Genomic DNA, 12,918 nt, shown 5'->3' on the forward strand with positions numbered 1-12,918 from the left:
GAGTCTTTCAACAAGTGCTTCACCATATGATCTTGTCTAAATCCTGACTGATGAATATAACCAAATAACCAGACTGAATATAGTCATGAATCCAGCCCTTTATAGAGGTTTCCTAAACCTCTTTCCAAATTATGATCACTCTATAACTTTCTATAGTGCTGAACATTTCTCTATTCTGTAGAACACTGGATTAGGAATCAGGAGAAATTAGTTCTAACCCTAGCTTTACAATTTATAAACTAAGGACACATTGGCATGCCATTTAAACTTCTATTACTCTGGCTTCATCATCTTCAGAAATGGAATTAATAATGCTGTGCTATGAACCTCAGGATCTCATACTTTTTTTTCAGTAGGCTTCCTGAGACCCAAAATTGGAACTAGATTTTGATAGTTCTTCTTTAGTCCATGAAGGTGTGGCATTAATCTGTGCAATGCATATTTCTTGCTCATTTATTATGTCCCAGAACTTGAAGATAAAAAAAAATGAGCCTATCTTAAAGTCTCACAGTCTACCAAGAAGACCTTTGTTTTCAGTGATAAATGTTTGAATGTTATTACAGAATTACATGCACAGCTCTTCTCCAGCACAGAAGATGCCGTTAAGCCCCAAAGTTCTTAGATACACTATATAGTTTTTTCATATATATTAATATTTGACCCAGGGCACTTATGAGAATGAAAGGTAGCATTACTGATACTTACTCCAGAACAATAGGCAAAAACAAACTGCCTTGAGCTAGAAGCACTGTCTGTGATAACTTTATCTTGCATATTCCTTACTACAACCTCATGTAACAGGTATTATTGGTACCACTTTACAGACACAAAAACCCTGAAAGATAAGTCTAGGAGTGACTTATATAAGAAATGATCATTGATATGTAACATAATTTGAAAGTGTGTGGGTTAGTAGAGTTTGCAGTGTAGGAGCCTCAATAGTATAAAAAAGTATACACAGGGAGAAATTACATGGTGTAGTTGAGTTTGATGTGATTTGAACTTCTGTGAGGTGGGATGTGGAAGGAAATGGCTGAGATGAAGCTAAAAAAAGCTTCATCAGATGCTTTTTTTCAGATGTTACCTGTGGATGTCATCCACAGGGTTGATTTCATTATGGTCTCCTAGTTCAGTCTCCTAGACTGGGTCTGGTGAAGGACCTTGTTCTCCTCACTAATACTTGCTCTAACAGAGTTACATACACAGACACCATCATGAGCTCACAATTGCAAAGGGAAGCTGGGTCAATTAAAGGCAAAGGGATTGAAGAGGGTAGAGATTTGGGAAGGACACAGAGGTGGAAAAATACAAGGGCCATTGAACAGAATAGTTTTACAGGAGAATCTGTTGAGCAAAGAGAGCAGGGAAAAATAATATCAAGGAGGTGTTATAAACAGGAGGACCTGGAATGCCAAGAAAAGGACTTTTGGCAATTTTATACTTCCTGACTTATGGAAGAAGGATAACAATGGAATAGATAAGAAACCTGAGATGGTAAGTATTACAGGTATCTTCTTTAAGGCAGAGATTAAAGGCAGGAACCTCAGCTTAAATTCCTCCCCTAGGAGAAGACCAGATATAAACTAAACGTAAGAGCTTTTCCAAGTCCCACTAAGAAAAGCATAGTATCCTAAACCTACCTGAAGTAGCTGCAAAGGTGTCCAAAATTTTGGCATGTCTGGGCCGCAGTGGAAGAAAAAGAATTGTCTTGGTCCATATATTAAATACATTGCAACACATAATCACAAAAAATCTCATAACATTTTAAGTAAATTTACAATATTGTGTTGGGCTGCGTTCACAGTCATCCTGAGCTGCACGTGACTGGTGGGCCACAGGCTGGATACCCCTGAGAGTATACTCAAATATACCAGCCTACAGGCTATGGTGCTATACTGGTTTCCCTAAAGGTTGACCTGCTGATGGATATGTGACAGGGCTTCAGGGAGCAAAGAGGAATTTTCTCCATAATCCACAAGTAATAAACTCACTACTTCCCAATCAGTAAACTCCCACGTCCTTAAATTGGTGCCAGATCTTGAACTACCACCACCAAACTTTCCCACGGAGTATCCAGCCAAAATGGCCCATGAACCTGTCCCATAGTTCCAGCCTCCTTGCCTTTGTTGACTATGTGCTCTTCTTCTGGCATCACTTGTATCCCCTCTCTAATTTCTAGGCCACGTTTCAAAAACAACTCAGATGTTCCTTCCTCCATAAAGATACTCTGATTTCCCAAGAAGGAAGGCTGTCTTTTTAGTGTAAGCTTCCAAAGCACTTGGTCTGCAATTCTCTTTTGGCCTTTACTGTTTTTTTCTGTGATACAGCATATTTACATTTATCTTATTTTTCTATGGGTATAAATGACATGAAGTCAAGAAATATGTATATGTATGTATTGTCTACCACCTCGTAATCACAGATTGTTAAAAAGATTGAATCTAAGCTTAATCCTACTCTATCTCCTTTTTTAACCACTTATGCATCAGTTTTGCCTTTCACATTATCACTTCTTCACTGATTTAAAAATAACTTTATATGATTTTTGCAGTCTATAATACAGAACACGATTGACATATTTACCTTTCTTATGATTTTATTACTGGGCAAAAATTTTAATGTATGAAAGAAAATGCAGGCCTTTTCAAGTGTAAGGCATTTGTTGATCTCTTATTTGAGTGATCTAGTAGGATAGACAAGAGCTAAGTAATAGTCCCCACTTTATTGATAAAGAAACTGAAGTACAGAAATATTAAGGTATTAATCTGAAATAATTATTGGTAGGACTGGGCTAAGATTAAGGTGATCAAATTTCTACCTATTTTTCTTTTGCTATTTTAGATTGATATATATGCTTCTACTACCAACTATACATAGAAAAACAATTAATTTCCTCACTTCATTGCATCACATTGATAGTGTGAGTGTAGATAGTTAAACTACAAATGAAGGAAAATAGAAGCAAGTAATGTTTATTATGTATCTTTATATGACAAATTATTTATAGATGTTACCACATGTCCTTTAAAAATGCCAAAAAGTAAACATGATTATTCTCATTTAGTAGATGAAGAAATCTTACAAAAATCAAGTGACTTGCTCAGGATCACAGCCTAGATGAGGGCCCCTTTTGAAATAGTCCAAAGCCTGAATGTTTGTCATCAGTTAGAATGGAAATTTCGTGTGGCCTTTGGATCAATTTTTGATATGATCACTTTGACAAGTTTGTTGAGCTATCTGAGCTTTATTTTTTATCATCTTTAAGATAGGAAGAATATTTATCTCTAATAATCTTTGTAAAAACTTAGTGAGATTTCAAGTGCCCTGTTCATTGACTAGATACAACAATCAACTAAGAAATAAAAATAGTCTTCAACAAAGTCCTTGATTAGAGATGTAAAAGTGAATTTCAAAGGTCTTCCTGATTCTAAAGCAACTCCTCTTTGAAGTGCACCATGTACTTGTTATTTGCAGTTTTTAAGGAACAAAATTCAACTTAGTATATTCAAGGATCTAATTGGCTTTCTTAAGTGATTCCTGAATCAGGCAACATCCCATCTAGCAACTGGGAGAATGAACACAGGGTTTGTACCAAGTGGAATGTTTTTATAGGAAGAAGGGTGGGGTGAGGAAACTATTAACAAAAGAAGACAAAGGATTATTTTTAGACCAGGTTATCTTTCTTTGGGGGTCAGGGAACTGTAAAGTTTTCATTGTGCAGATGTCTCTTCTTTTTCTGGGAGATGGGGAGGGCCAAAGTGAATGACTACCAATTATTAGTGACTACCCATTATTAGTGATCAATTATTACCTCACTGGTCGTGACCAGAAAATTCCAGACTGGTTTTTCAAGATTATATTTCTGGGAGAGGTTAAAATAGCAACGAGGTCAGGCATTAAGTCTAGGTTTGGCATCGTGGGCTTTACCACAAGAGATGCCATTTTGGGCCTGTGGTTTTCTCTTTAACTCAAGTAAGGAAACAGAAATAACCTTCTGTTCTTATTTTTCACACAGTATATTAGATTTGCATATTGATTTGTGTAAAAGGATCTGAAAGTTAAATCTCTGGACTGCCAACTCTACATCTGTTTATTAGCTACTATATTTTCCCCGTAAGGTAATATCAGGAATTTGTTTTTGGAAATTCATGATGTGATTGGGTAATTGTGAACCAGGCAATTGCCACTCCTATATAATGATTCCTCTTTAAAAAAACTTGATAAATCTTGGGTATTTTATTCCCAAAACTCTCTGGTGTCTTTCATAATGAATGGGGCTGCTCTACACTTTAGGACAATTATCATGTTTCCCAGATCTTTGACTCTATTGAGCTGGAGCGGGATTGGGCAGAAAGATTATCGATTGTAAAAAAAGAAAAAAAAACTGATGGTGTTATGGAGTTTCAGCATAGCTGAGGAAAACTTAGACTTCCTCAAATATCGGTCTTTTGCCTTTCCCTGCTACTGATACCTGACATTTTTGTTTCTTAATTAAAAATGTGTAGCTTTGAGAACATGCAAAAATGAGTTATATTGTTTTCTATTAGCAGTCATTGATACATTAAGGTTAGTGAAACTATTCTCCAATAAGGGCCTGGGAATGATGGTAGAAAGCATTGCAGACCCTTGGCACCTAATTTAGATCAGAAAAGAAGGCGAAAAAGTCACAGGGAAAATTTTAGAGGGAAGCAGGAAGACAAATCCCATAGGCATTATGATCTTGTTAATATTAGCCTTGGGGGTTGATCCTCACTATTTTTCACAGGGTCCCAGAGTCCTATGGTTTCCCCGAGGCCTGAATGGATGTCAATACGTGAAGGTGACAAAACTTACATGACTACCCCTTTAAAATATTAGGCAAAGGAGATCAAAGGGAACCAGCGGTTATGTGGTAAGACCAACTACTTTACAGAAGGGAAGACTGAGAACAGAAAAGAAAAGGGTCCTGGTTATCAGCAGCAGCAGTTTCAGAGAAATAGTGCCTGGAATGGTGCCAGCCATCTTGTGTGCCTTGCATTTGTACCCTCCAGAAGCTGGCATATACAAGGCACCTCCAAGTTTTTGCTGAATATGAGTGGATGGATCCTGGGCTGAGTTAAGTCATTTCTCACACCAGCTCCACTCCTGATGTATTTAACTAAATTTCCCTGCCTTCCTTTCAGAGTAGAAAAATATTCGACACTTAGACCTGTCATGCCTCATGACCCTGAGGCATGCTTAAGAAAAAATATGACCCTGAAAAAATATGCTTAAGAGTGATTGGATAGAAACACTAATTCAAAAGAACATAAACATCCCTGTGTTCACAGCAGCATTATTTATAATAGCCAAGATGTGGACACAGCCAAATTGCCCATCAGTAGATGAGTGGATAAAAAAGCTGTGGTGTGTTTACACAATGGAATAATATGCAGCAGTAAGAGAGAAAAAACTCTTACATTTTGTAACAGCATGGATGGACCTGTAGAACATTATGTTAAGTGAATTAAGCCAGTCAGAGAGAGACAAATACTACACAATCTCATTCATATGTGGAATCTAATGAACACAATAAACTAATGAACAAAATAGTAATAGAAGGTTAGATACATGAAACAGACCGACAGTTGCTGGAAAAGAAGAGGGAGGCAGGATGAAAGATGGTGAAGGGACTAACCAAAGAACATTTATGCACAGTCCATGGACATGGACAATGAAACGGGGATTGACTTAAGGAGGAAAGAGGGTGAGACAGGGTGGTGGGGAAAGGGAGAAAAGGCAGGGACAACTGTAATAGCATAAACAATAAGTATATTATATGCCACACATGAGACAGAGCTTTCGACTGGGCCTTTTAAACCTATTGTTTCTCACAACAAATTCAGAAGGTAGATACTTTTGTTCCTCCCATTTTCAGATAAAGAAAAGAAAGCAGAGAGATTAAATAAATTGCTCATAAAAAGAATGATTGGAAATTTATTTCCCCTATCAAATCCTGTCTCCATTTCAAATTAATATGAGTCAATTTTAAATTTAAAAAACGGATAAATTTTGCTTAGAATGTTTTTCAGAAATACTAATTTCTATTTCCTTCAGACTAATAAAATTAAGGGTTACAGAAAACTCTTTAGAAATTAAGATTCACTCAACAAATAGATGATAACTTAGGCAGTGTTTATTGGAAAGTTATTTGCATTTTTGATCTTCTGCCATCATTTTCTATCACTATCATTTATCTGTGATAACACATTTTCATTTCTGAGCTTTTTTCCAAATTAGTTTTTTGAAAGCAGCTTTCACATCCTTGTTCCGTAAACTGTAGATCAAAGGATTCAACATTGGGATGATGACAGTGTGGAACACAGAGGCCCACTTATCTTGGTCCAGGGAGTAGCTGGATGTTGGTCTCAGGTACATAGACATGACTGTGCCATAGAAAAGTGTGACTCCAGTGAGGCGAGACCTGCAGGTGGAGAAAGCCTTAAGACGGCCCTCAGCTGAGTGCATTCTGATGACTGCAATGAGGATGAAGGCATAGGAGATGAAGATGATGAGGATGGTGCTGAATTCAATGAAGCCACACAGACTAAAGAGCAAGATCTCACTGATGTAAGGTGTCTGAGCAAGAGAGGGCCAAGAGTGGTGGGATTTCACAGAAAAAGTAGTTGATGATATTAGAACCACAATAACTCAAACTGAAGGTGAGGGAAGTGTGAGCTACTAAACTCACCAGGCCTGTTTCTTAGGTCTGTTTTGTTTGGAAATCATAAATGAGATCTTCTCTTTCACATAAACTCCTTAGCTGGTGATGCATGTGTATGTGAAATGGTCAGGTTAATTTTACATTTTTCTAATTTACTGAATTTTTTGTGCTTCTCTCTTCTTGATTTTGAATAAAATATTATTTATGGCTAGTGATAGTATGCAAGTATCCCCTTGGAATAGTAGATCTATATTCTTTCAGACCCCATTATTGTGGGGGCAACTTTACCCACCAAGTCCCCTTGTCTGCCATGGATGAAAATGAAACTACCAAGACATGATCTGCTTGGGGAGGAGAGGTGGTCAGTCTCTCAGAGGAGAAAGACCAAGAACCCCTTCCTCAATGGCTTGTATTGGGTTGTAATGCACAGAAATTCAGGTAAAGCTCATCAATCAATGTCAGGCAGCAAGGATCAAACAGTAGATAACATTTCGAAGAAATCTGAGGGCTTAGTCTGAGTTAGTGTCTGTCTGGTAAGGGGGCTGAAAAAACTTTGGGAGACATACTTATTTCCTGCTCGGACCCTTAGCATATGAGTGAAAGCACTCTTAGCAAAGCAGGTTTTACAGGACTTTAGGAACTCTTCTTATGCCCGATCCCCCCTGATCGCACTCTAGGTGGCAAGGGGCTGCACCGCCTTCCCCATCATAGGTTTTTAGGCTTAAGTGTATTAGAGCCAGGAAGCACTTCTCCCAGACAGAAATGGGGACTCCGGTTATGTCAGAATAGCTGGGGGTGAGGGTCCATCACTCCCTCTTTGCTGCAGCCCCACGGATCGGGTCCTTCCTTGATGGCCTCCTGAGTGATTGTGTCTGGCTTAGGTTGCCCCCCGCCCCTGAGGGGTCATAACAGTCTCTGACTAAACGACCAAGTGTTGGAGGCAGGGGATGAAGCAGAAGCAGCACTTGCTGCCAGAGATAAACTTTGTGGCTCGGATTCTGGAGGTCGCTCACTCAACCTTAGCCATGGGGGCAGTTACAACTCCTGAAACCAGGCAGAGTGGTTCCCAATAAATGACATCTTTTTTTAAAAGGTTTTATTTATTTATCTTTAGAGGGGAAGGGAAGGAAAGAGGGAGAGAACATCAGAACATCAGTGCATGGTTGCCTCTCGTGGGTCCCTGCTGGGAAATGGCCTGCAACCCAGGCATGTGCCCTGACTGGGAATTGAACCACGATCCTCTTGTTCGCAGGCCTGTGCTCAATCCACTGAGCCATACCAGCCAGGGCCAAATGACATCTTTTTATAGTCATTTATATTGTCCCCTCTGCTCCTGACATGATCATAGATAATTTAATTTACCCCCACACATAATTTAAAGAGAAGAAATAAAATGTAAATAATTTATAATAAAATAATACATACTTTAGTAACTAACTGGTCAGGCATAACTACATTATGAAAAAGGTAAGTGCTTTAAAAGAAATTATGCACCCCAGTGTTCATAGCAGCACAATTTATAATAGCCAAGTGCTGGAAGCAACCTAGGTGCCCATCTGTAAATGAGTGGATAAAAAAACTATGGAATATTTATACAATGGAATACCATGCAGCCGAAAGAAAGAAGGAGCTCCTATCTCTCATGACAGCATGGATGGAACTGGAGGGCATTCTGTTAAGTGAAATAAGCTAGGTGATGAAAGACAAATGCCTCATAACTTCACCTATAAGTGGAACCTAGTCAACAAAACAAACAAGCAAGCAAAATACAACCTGAAACATTGAAATAAAGAACAAACTGACAGTAACCAGAGGAGAGAATGGAGGTGGTTAAAGAGGAAAGAAGGGGCAGGGTCATCAAGGAATGTGTATAAAGGACCCATGGACAAAGCAAAAAGGGGGTAGGATTGAAGGTGGGAGGTTGGGGGGGACTGGGGGGAAGAGGAAACAACTGTGCTTGAACAACAATAAAAATAAAAAATTTATTGAAAATAAGATAAGTAAAATAAAATAAAATCTCTGTAAAAGTGACAATTAAAGATGCAGGCTGATACATGTTTGTTATCTAGGCACCTCAAACAATTTTTTAGCTTTCTACTTTATGGCATAAACTTCTGAATGATGAGCAGCAATTTGCGAAGTCCCACACCATTCATTTTCCTCCTTGAGTTATTTAATAACTGCATTTGTGCCAAATCTGTTACATATATAATATCTACTCAACAATACTCCATTTTTATATTTAAAATGTGTTTACATGTAAAATGGAGGTTAATGCAAGCCTCAGATAATTTGATTAAGGACATCAATTGATAGGATACATAAAAATTATGTGGAGTGTGGACGGTTCATCATTGTGATGGATTGTGCTGCACCCTGAAGGCTTTCAGCATCCTCTCCCCACATCCCCAGATTCTATGCCACAGGTACCTCCATCACTGTGACAACCATACATTTTCATAATATCCCCAGAAGAAAACACCAGCTTCATTGAGAACTTGTCCATGAAATTCTAGGTATTGGATATTAAATCACTTTTCCCAACTAAGAGGTGGTTTAATTTACCAAGTTAGAAATTAGCTACTCACCACCCTTAATACTTCTGATTCACTCTTTCTCTTAGCACCCAATACCACTAAGACTGCTGTGTTAGGGTTCCCCTGAGAAACAGAACCAACAGAAGGTGATAGATAGATAGATAGATAGATAGATAAGCAAACTGACATGGGGAGATTTATTATAGGAATCATTCAATGGTTCTGAAGGCCAAGAAGTCCAAAGATCTGCTGTCTGCAAGCTGAAGAACTAGGGAAGGCTACAGTGTAATTTGGTCCAAGTCCAAAGACCTAAGAATAGGATGAAAATGGGGGGTAATAGTGTCTGTCTGAGTCCTGTGAAAATAAACAGAACCTCATCTTCAGATATTGACCCTGGGTTTATTGTATGAATGATATAGTAAGGCAAATGAGAGATCTAGTAAGTCTTTTTTTAAATAAAATTATTTATTTATCGTTAGAGAAGAAAGGAAGAGAGAGAGAAATATCAATGTATTGTTGACTCTCGTGCGTCCCCTCCTGGGAATTGGCCTGCAACCCAGGCATGTGCCCTGACTGGGAATTGAAACGTGATCCTCTGGTTCACAGGCCTGTGCTCAATCCACTGAGCTACACCAGCCAGGGTGGAATCTAGTAAGTCTAGATGTAGGCTACATAAACTGATAGCTATTGCTTATTCTGGACAGTTGGGAGTTGTGTCAAGGTAGGGGAAACTCATTTTATTAATCATCTATTTATATGCATTTGATGTGGCAACTCACATTCGTTCACTTATTTTATCGAAGTCATCCTAGGCATGGGAAAGCTAAGCCAATTAGAAATGGGAAAGCTAAGTCGTAAACAGTTTTAGTGCAATATCAGAAGTTACATGATTAGTAAGACTCAGAGCCAGGACTGAATACCTAGCTCTCGTTCCTCCTATCTCCCTGATCCTCCTGTAATCAGCTCTTTATTGTGATACAGGTAATATAACTGTTATGTACACAAGTTGTTATAGCAGGCAACATGAGAGGTAGAATGAATCATCTGTTTTGTGGATTCTTTCCATGCTTCTTAGGGGGCCAGACGACCAACTATCAGGGGAGATAGAAAAAGGATGCTTAATAGAGGTTTGGAATATAGGACTGAAAATTCACTCTCTACTGGGCCCAGGTGTCTTGAGGGTAAAGAAGAGAAATGTGGAAGGAACGGCTGATTTCCTTAGTTTTAGAGAGGAAAACAAATAGATTAAAATGAGGTCACATGAGGGATTCAATCCCCTGAGATTAAAGAACAAGAAATACATCCTATTTAAAATAAGTTAGGATGCCTACTCCACAGTCTGCTCTGGAGACTCTGCAATTATAACTAATTTCAAATAATATTAAAGTTCTGGAAAAATATATTTTTATGTTGAAATGTATTTTACCATAAAATAACAAACTGGAATACTTATCTTTAAGGAAAAGTAAGAGAAAAAAGGACTCAAACTCTGCTGAACGCAGAGTAACTTTCTTATGCCTGGGACAGGGAAGGTGTGAAGGGTTTCAGTTTTCCTCTCTTTGTAAAGGATGGTGTCTAAAGTCCATTCCAGCTGTACCTACTGCTTAACCTGAAAGAAGTTCCACCTCTAAGAAGAAGGGTTTTTTTTCCCCCCAGCTACTAATTTTTTTCTGGTGTATTTAGACATCAACTAGGAATAAGCAAAGGGGTCAACTAGAAGTCCAGTGGTTAAAAAAGGTAAGGAAGAGATATTAAATGTTTCAATCATGTACCTTACTGAACTGAAGAAAAATTCATAATCCTGTTAATTTCTTCAATAGTTATGGGTCCAAAGTCCATGTGCCCAGAGCTTTGAAACTCAAAATGTTAGAGTTTGGAGTAAGGAAAGATTTATTGATTGAGAAGGTGCCAAGAAGATCTTGAGAATGTACAGAGTAACTGTATTTTGGGTTCATTGTAGTGTGTCATATAATTGTACACTTGAAATTTATATGATTTTATTAAACAATGTCACCCCAATAAAATCAATTAAAGAAACAAGAAATAAAAAAGAAAATACAAAATTCAGACTTCTTTTATGTCAAAGGAAGTGGGAAAGAGGAAGCCCAAGAGATGCTGATGGCCGCAGATATCTGGGCACCAGCAGGGATCTGAGGAAGACTGTGCTCAGTCTGTTGACTCTGGTTGATGTGAGTTCTGTCATGAGAGTTCTGCAAATCTTTGTCAAGTAGTCATTATTTTTGTATATGCTTCTCTTATCTCCTCAGGGGAGGTGTCTTCTGGTAAGGGGCTGTTTTTGTAAAACTTAAGCTGCAAACAGATTTCCTTTCATGATTGGCATGTCTACTTGCAAGACTAAGCAGAAGCTATTAGCTTGAAGGCCATGGGAACAAAAATGGAGTGAGAGAGACTGAGCATTTCACTCTGTTATCCAATTACCCACAGACCCAAAAGTTTCAAGAGCACTGGGGGGCTAAGAAAGTATTGCTAGTACAAGATTTGTTAAGTCATTAGGAGAAATTTATGCTGCAGTAAATAATATGATTTTAAGGCCTTTACAAATACTAGCAATTCTCAGGAAACCCCACCATTATTTTCACGAACTCTTGGAAATTGAAAACCCAGATCAAGAATATCTGGATTAGAGGGTGGATTGCAAAATCTGAGCAGGGGAGCCAGGAATACTGCAGAGAAGCAGGAAATGTACTTACCAAAGCAGAAGAGAGGCCAGAGCATATAATTCATGACACCAGCTGTAAAACAAAGGGCATTTTGCTAATAATGCTAATTAGTAGATGTAAATTGAAAAAAATTTCAGCTACTGTAATTATATTCCTCTTCATGAGGTATATGGATTTTTAAAATGTAACTAAATGTATTCTAAGATATTAACAAAACTGAGAATTGCAATATGAACTGCTGTGTGTATTAGTGCATCTGTCGGGTATAAATCAGTCACTAGTAGGTTAAGCCTGTGAATTGTTCAAGGGTCACTAATCTTTTGTATTTCTCATTTTCCAGGTACACAATATAATATTGCCTGTCTCACAAGATTTAAATAAAATAATGCAGGAAAAATACACAACACAGTGCTTGTAGAGTATAGGAAATTATCAACACATTTTAGTACTTGTCATCTTTGCTCCTCATTACCTTTACTTATATGTCTAGCATGTACACAAAACATCTGTGACATTTTTTTCACTATTTTTGTTAGAATAATACTCTTGGGGGAAATTTCTAATTGAGGATAAGAGGAAAAGATTCATTCTTTCTTTCTAATTCTTTCTGGAGATGCTGTTCTTTGAAATTTATACAGCAATACTATTCCAAGGAAGAGGATCTAGGCTATACATCTGCCCAGTGAAATAATGGAAGAGGCAATGTAGTGCTTAGGAACAACAAATAATTTGGCTTCAAGGGACCTATGTTCTAGTCCCTGATTCGACAGTGAGTGGTGGAGAAAGTCCTATACTCCACTGACCTTCTCTAGCAAAGATAATCTTATCAGTGCTCTTGAGATAAAGTCTGCTTATCTCTCTTTCTGATTTGTGGTGAAGTTCAGATAAGTTAATGGCGCAATGACAGCTTAAAATGATATAAATTATTGGTTGGGGTACTGAGATCCTATCCCAGTGATAACTAGGGGGAGAAGAGCATGGACTACACTTCTGTGTATGGCAGAATCTGTGAAAATGG

The 12,918-nt window shown here is 38.1% G+C and overlaps 1 protein-coding gene across 1 annotated transcript; it reads right to left on the reverse strand.

Moving 5' to 3' along the window:
• Nucleotides 1-6,215: 6,215 nt before the first annotated feature.
• On the reverse strand, nucleotides 6,216-9,173 carry LOC118974341 (olfactory receptor 1019-like). The gene is given in 3 exon segments (XM_037027728.1): nucleotides 6,216-6,591; nucleotides 6,593-6,714; nucleotides 9,113-9,173. Coding segments are annotated over 3 exon segments (543 nt in total). The 3' UTR covers nucleotides 6,216-6,231.
• Nucleotides 9,174-12,918: the final 3,745 nt, after the last annotated feature.

This window comes from Sturnira hondurensis, unplaced genomic scaffold (assembly GCF_014824575.4).
Source record: "Sturnira hondurensis isolate 20B ecotype Veracruz unplaced genomic scaffold, ASM1482457v3 Scaffold0001344, whole genome shotgun sequence".
NCBI lineage: Eukaryota > Metazoa > Chordata > Mammalia > Chiroptera > Phyllostomidae > Sturnira > Sturnira hondurensis.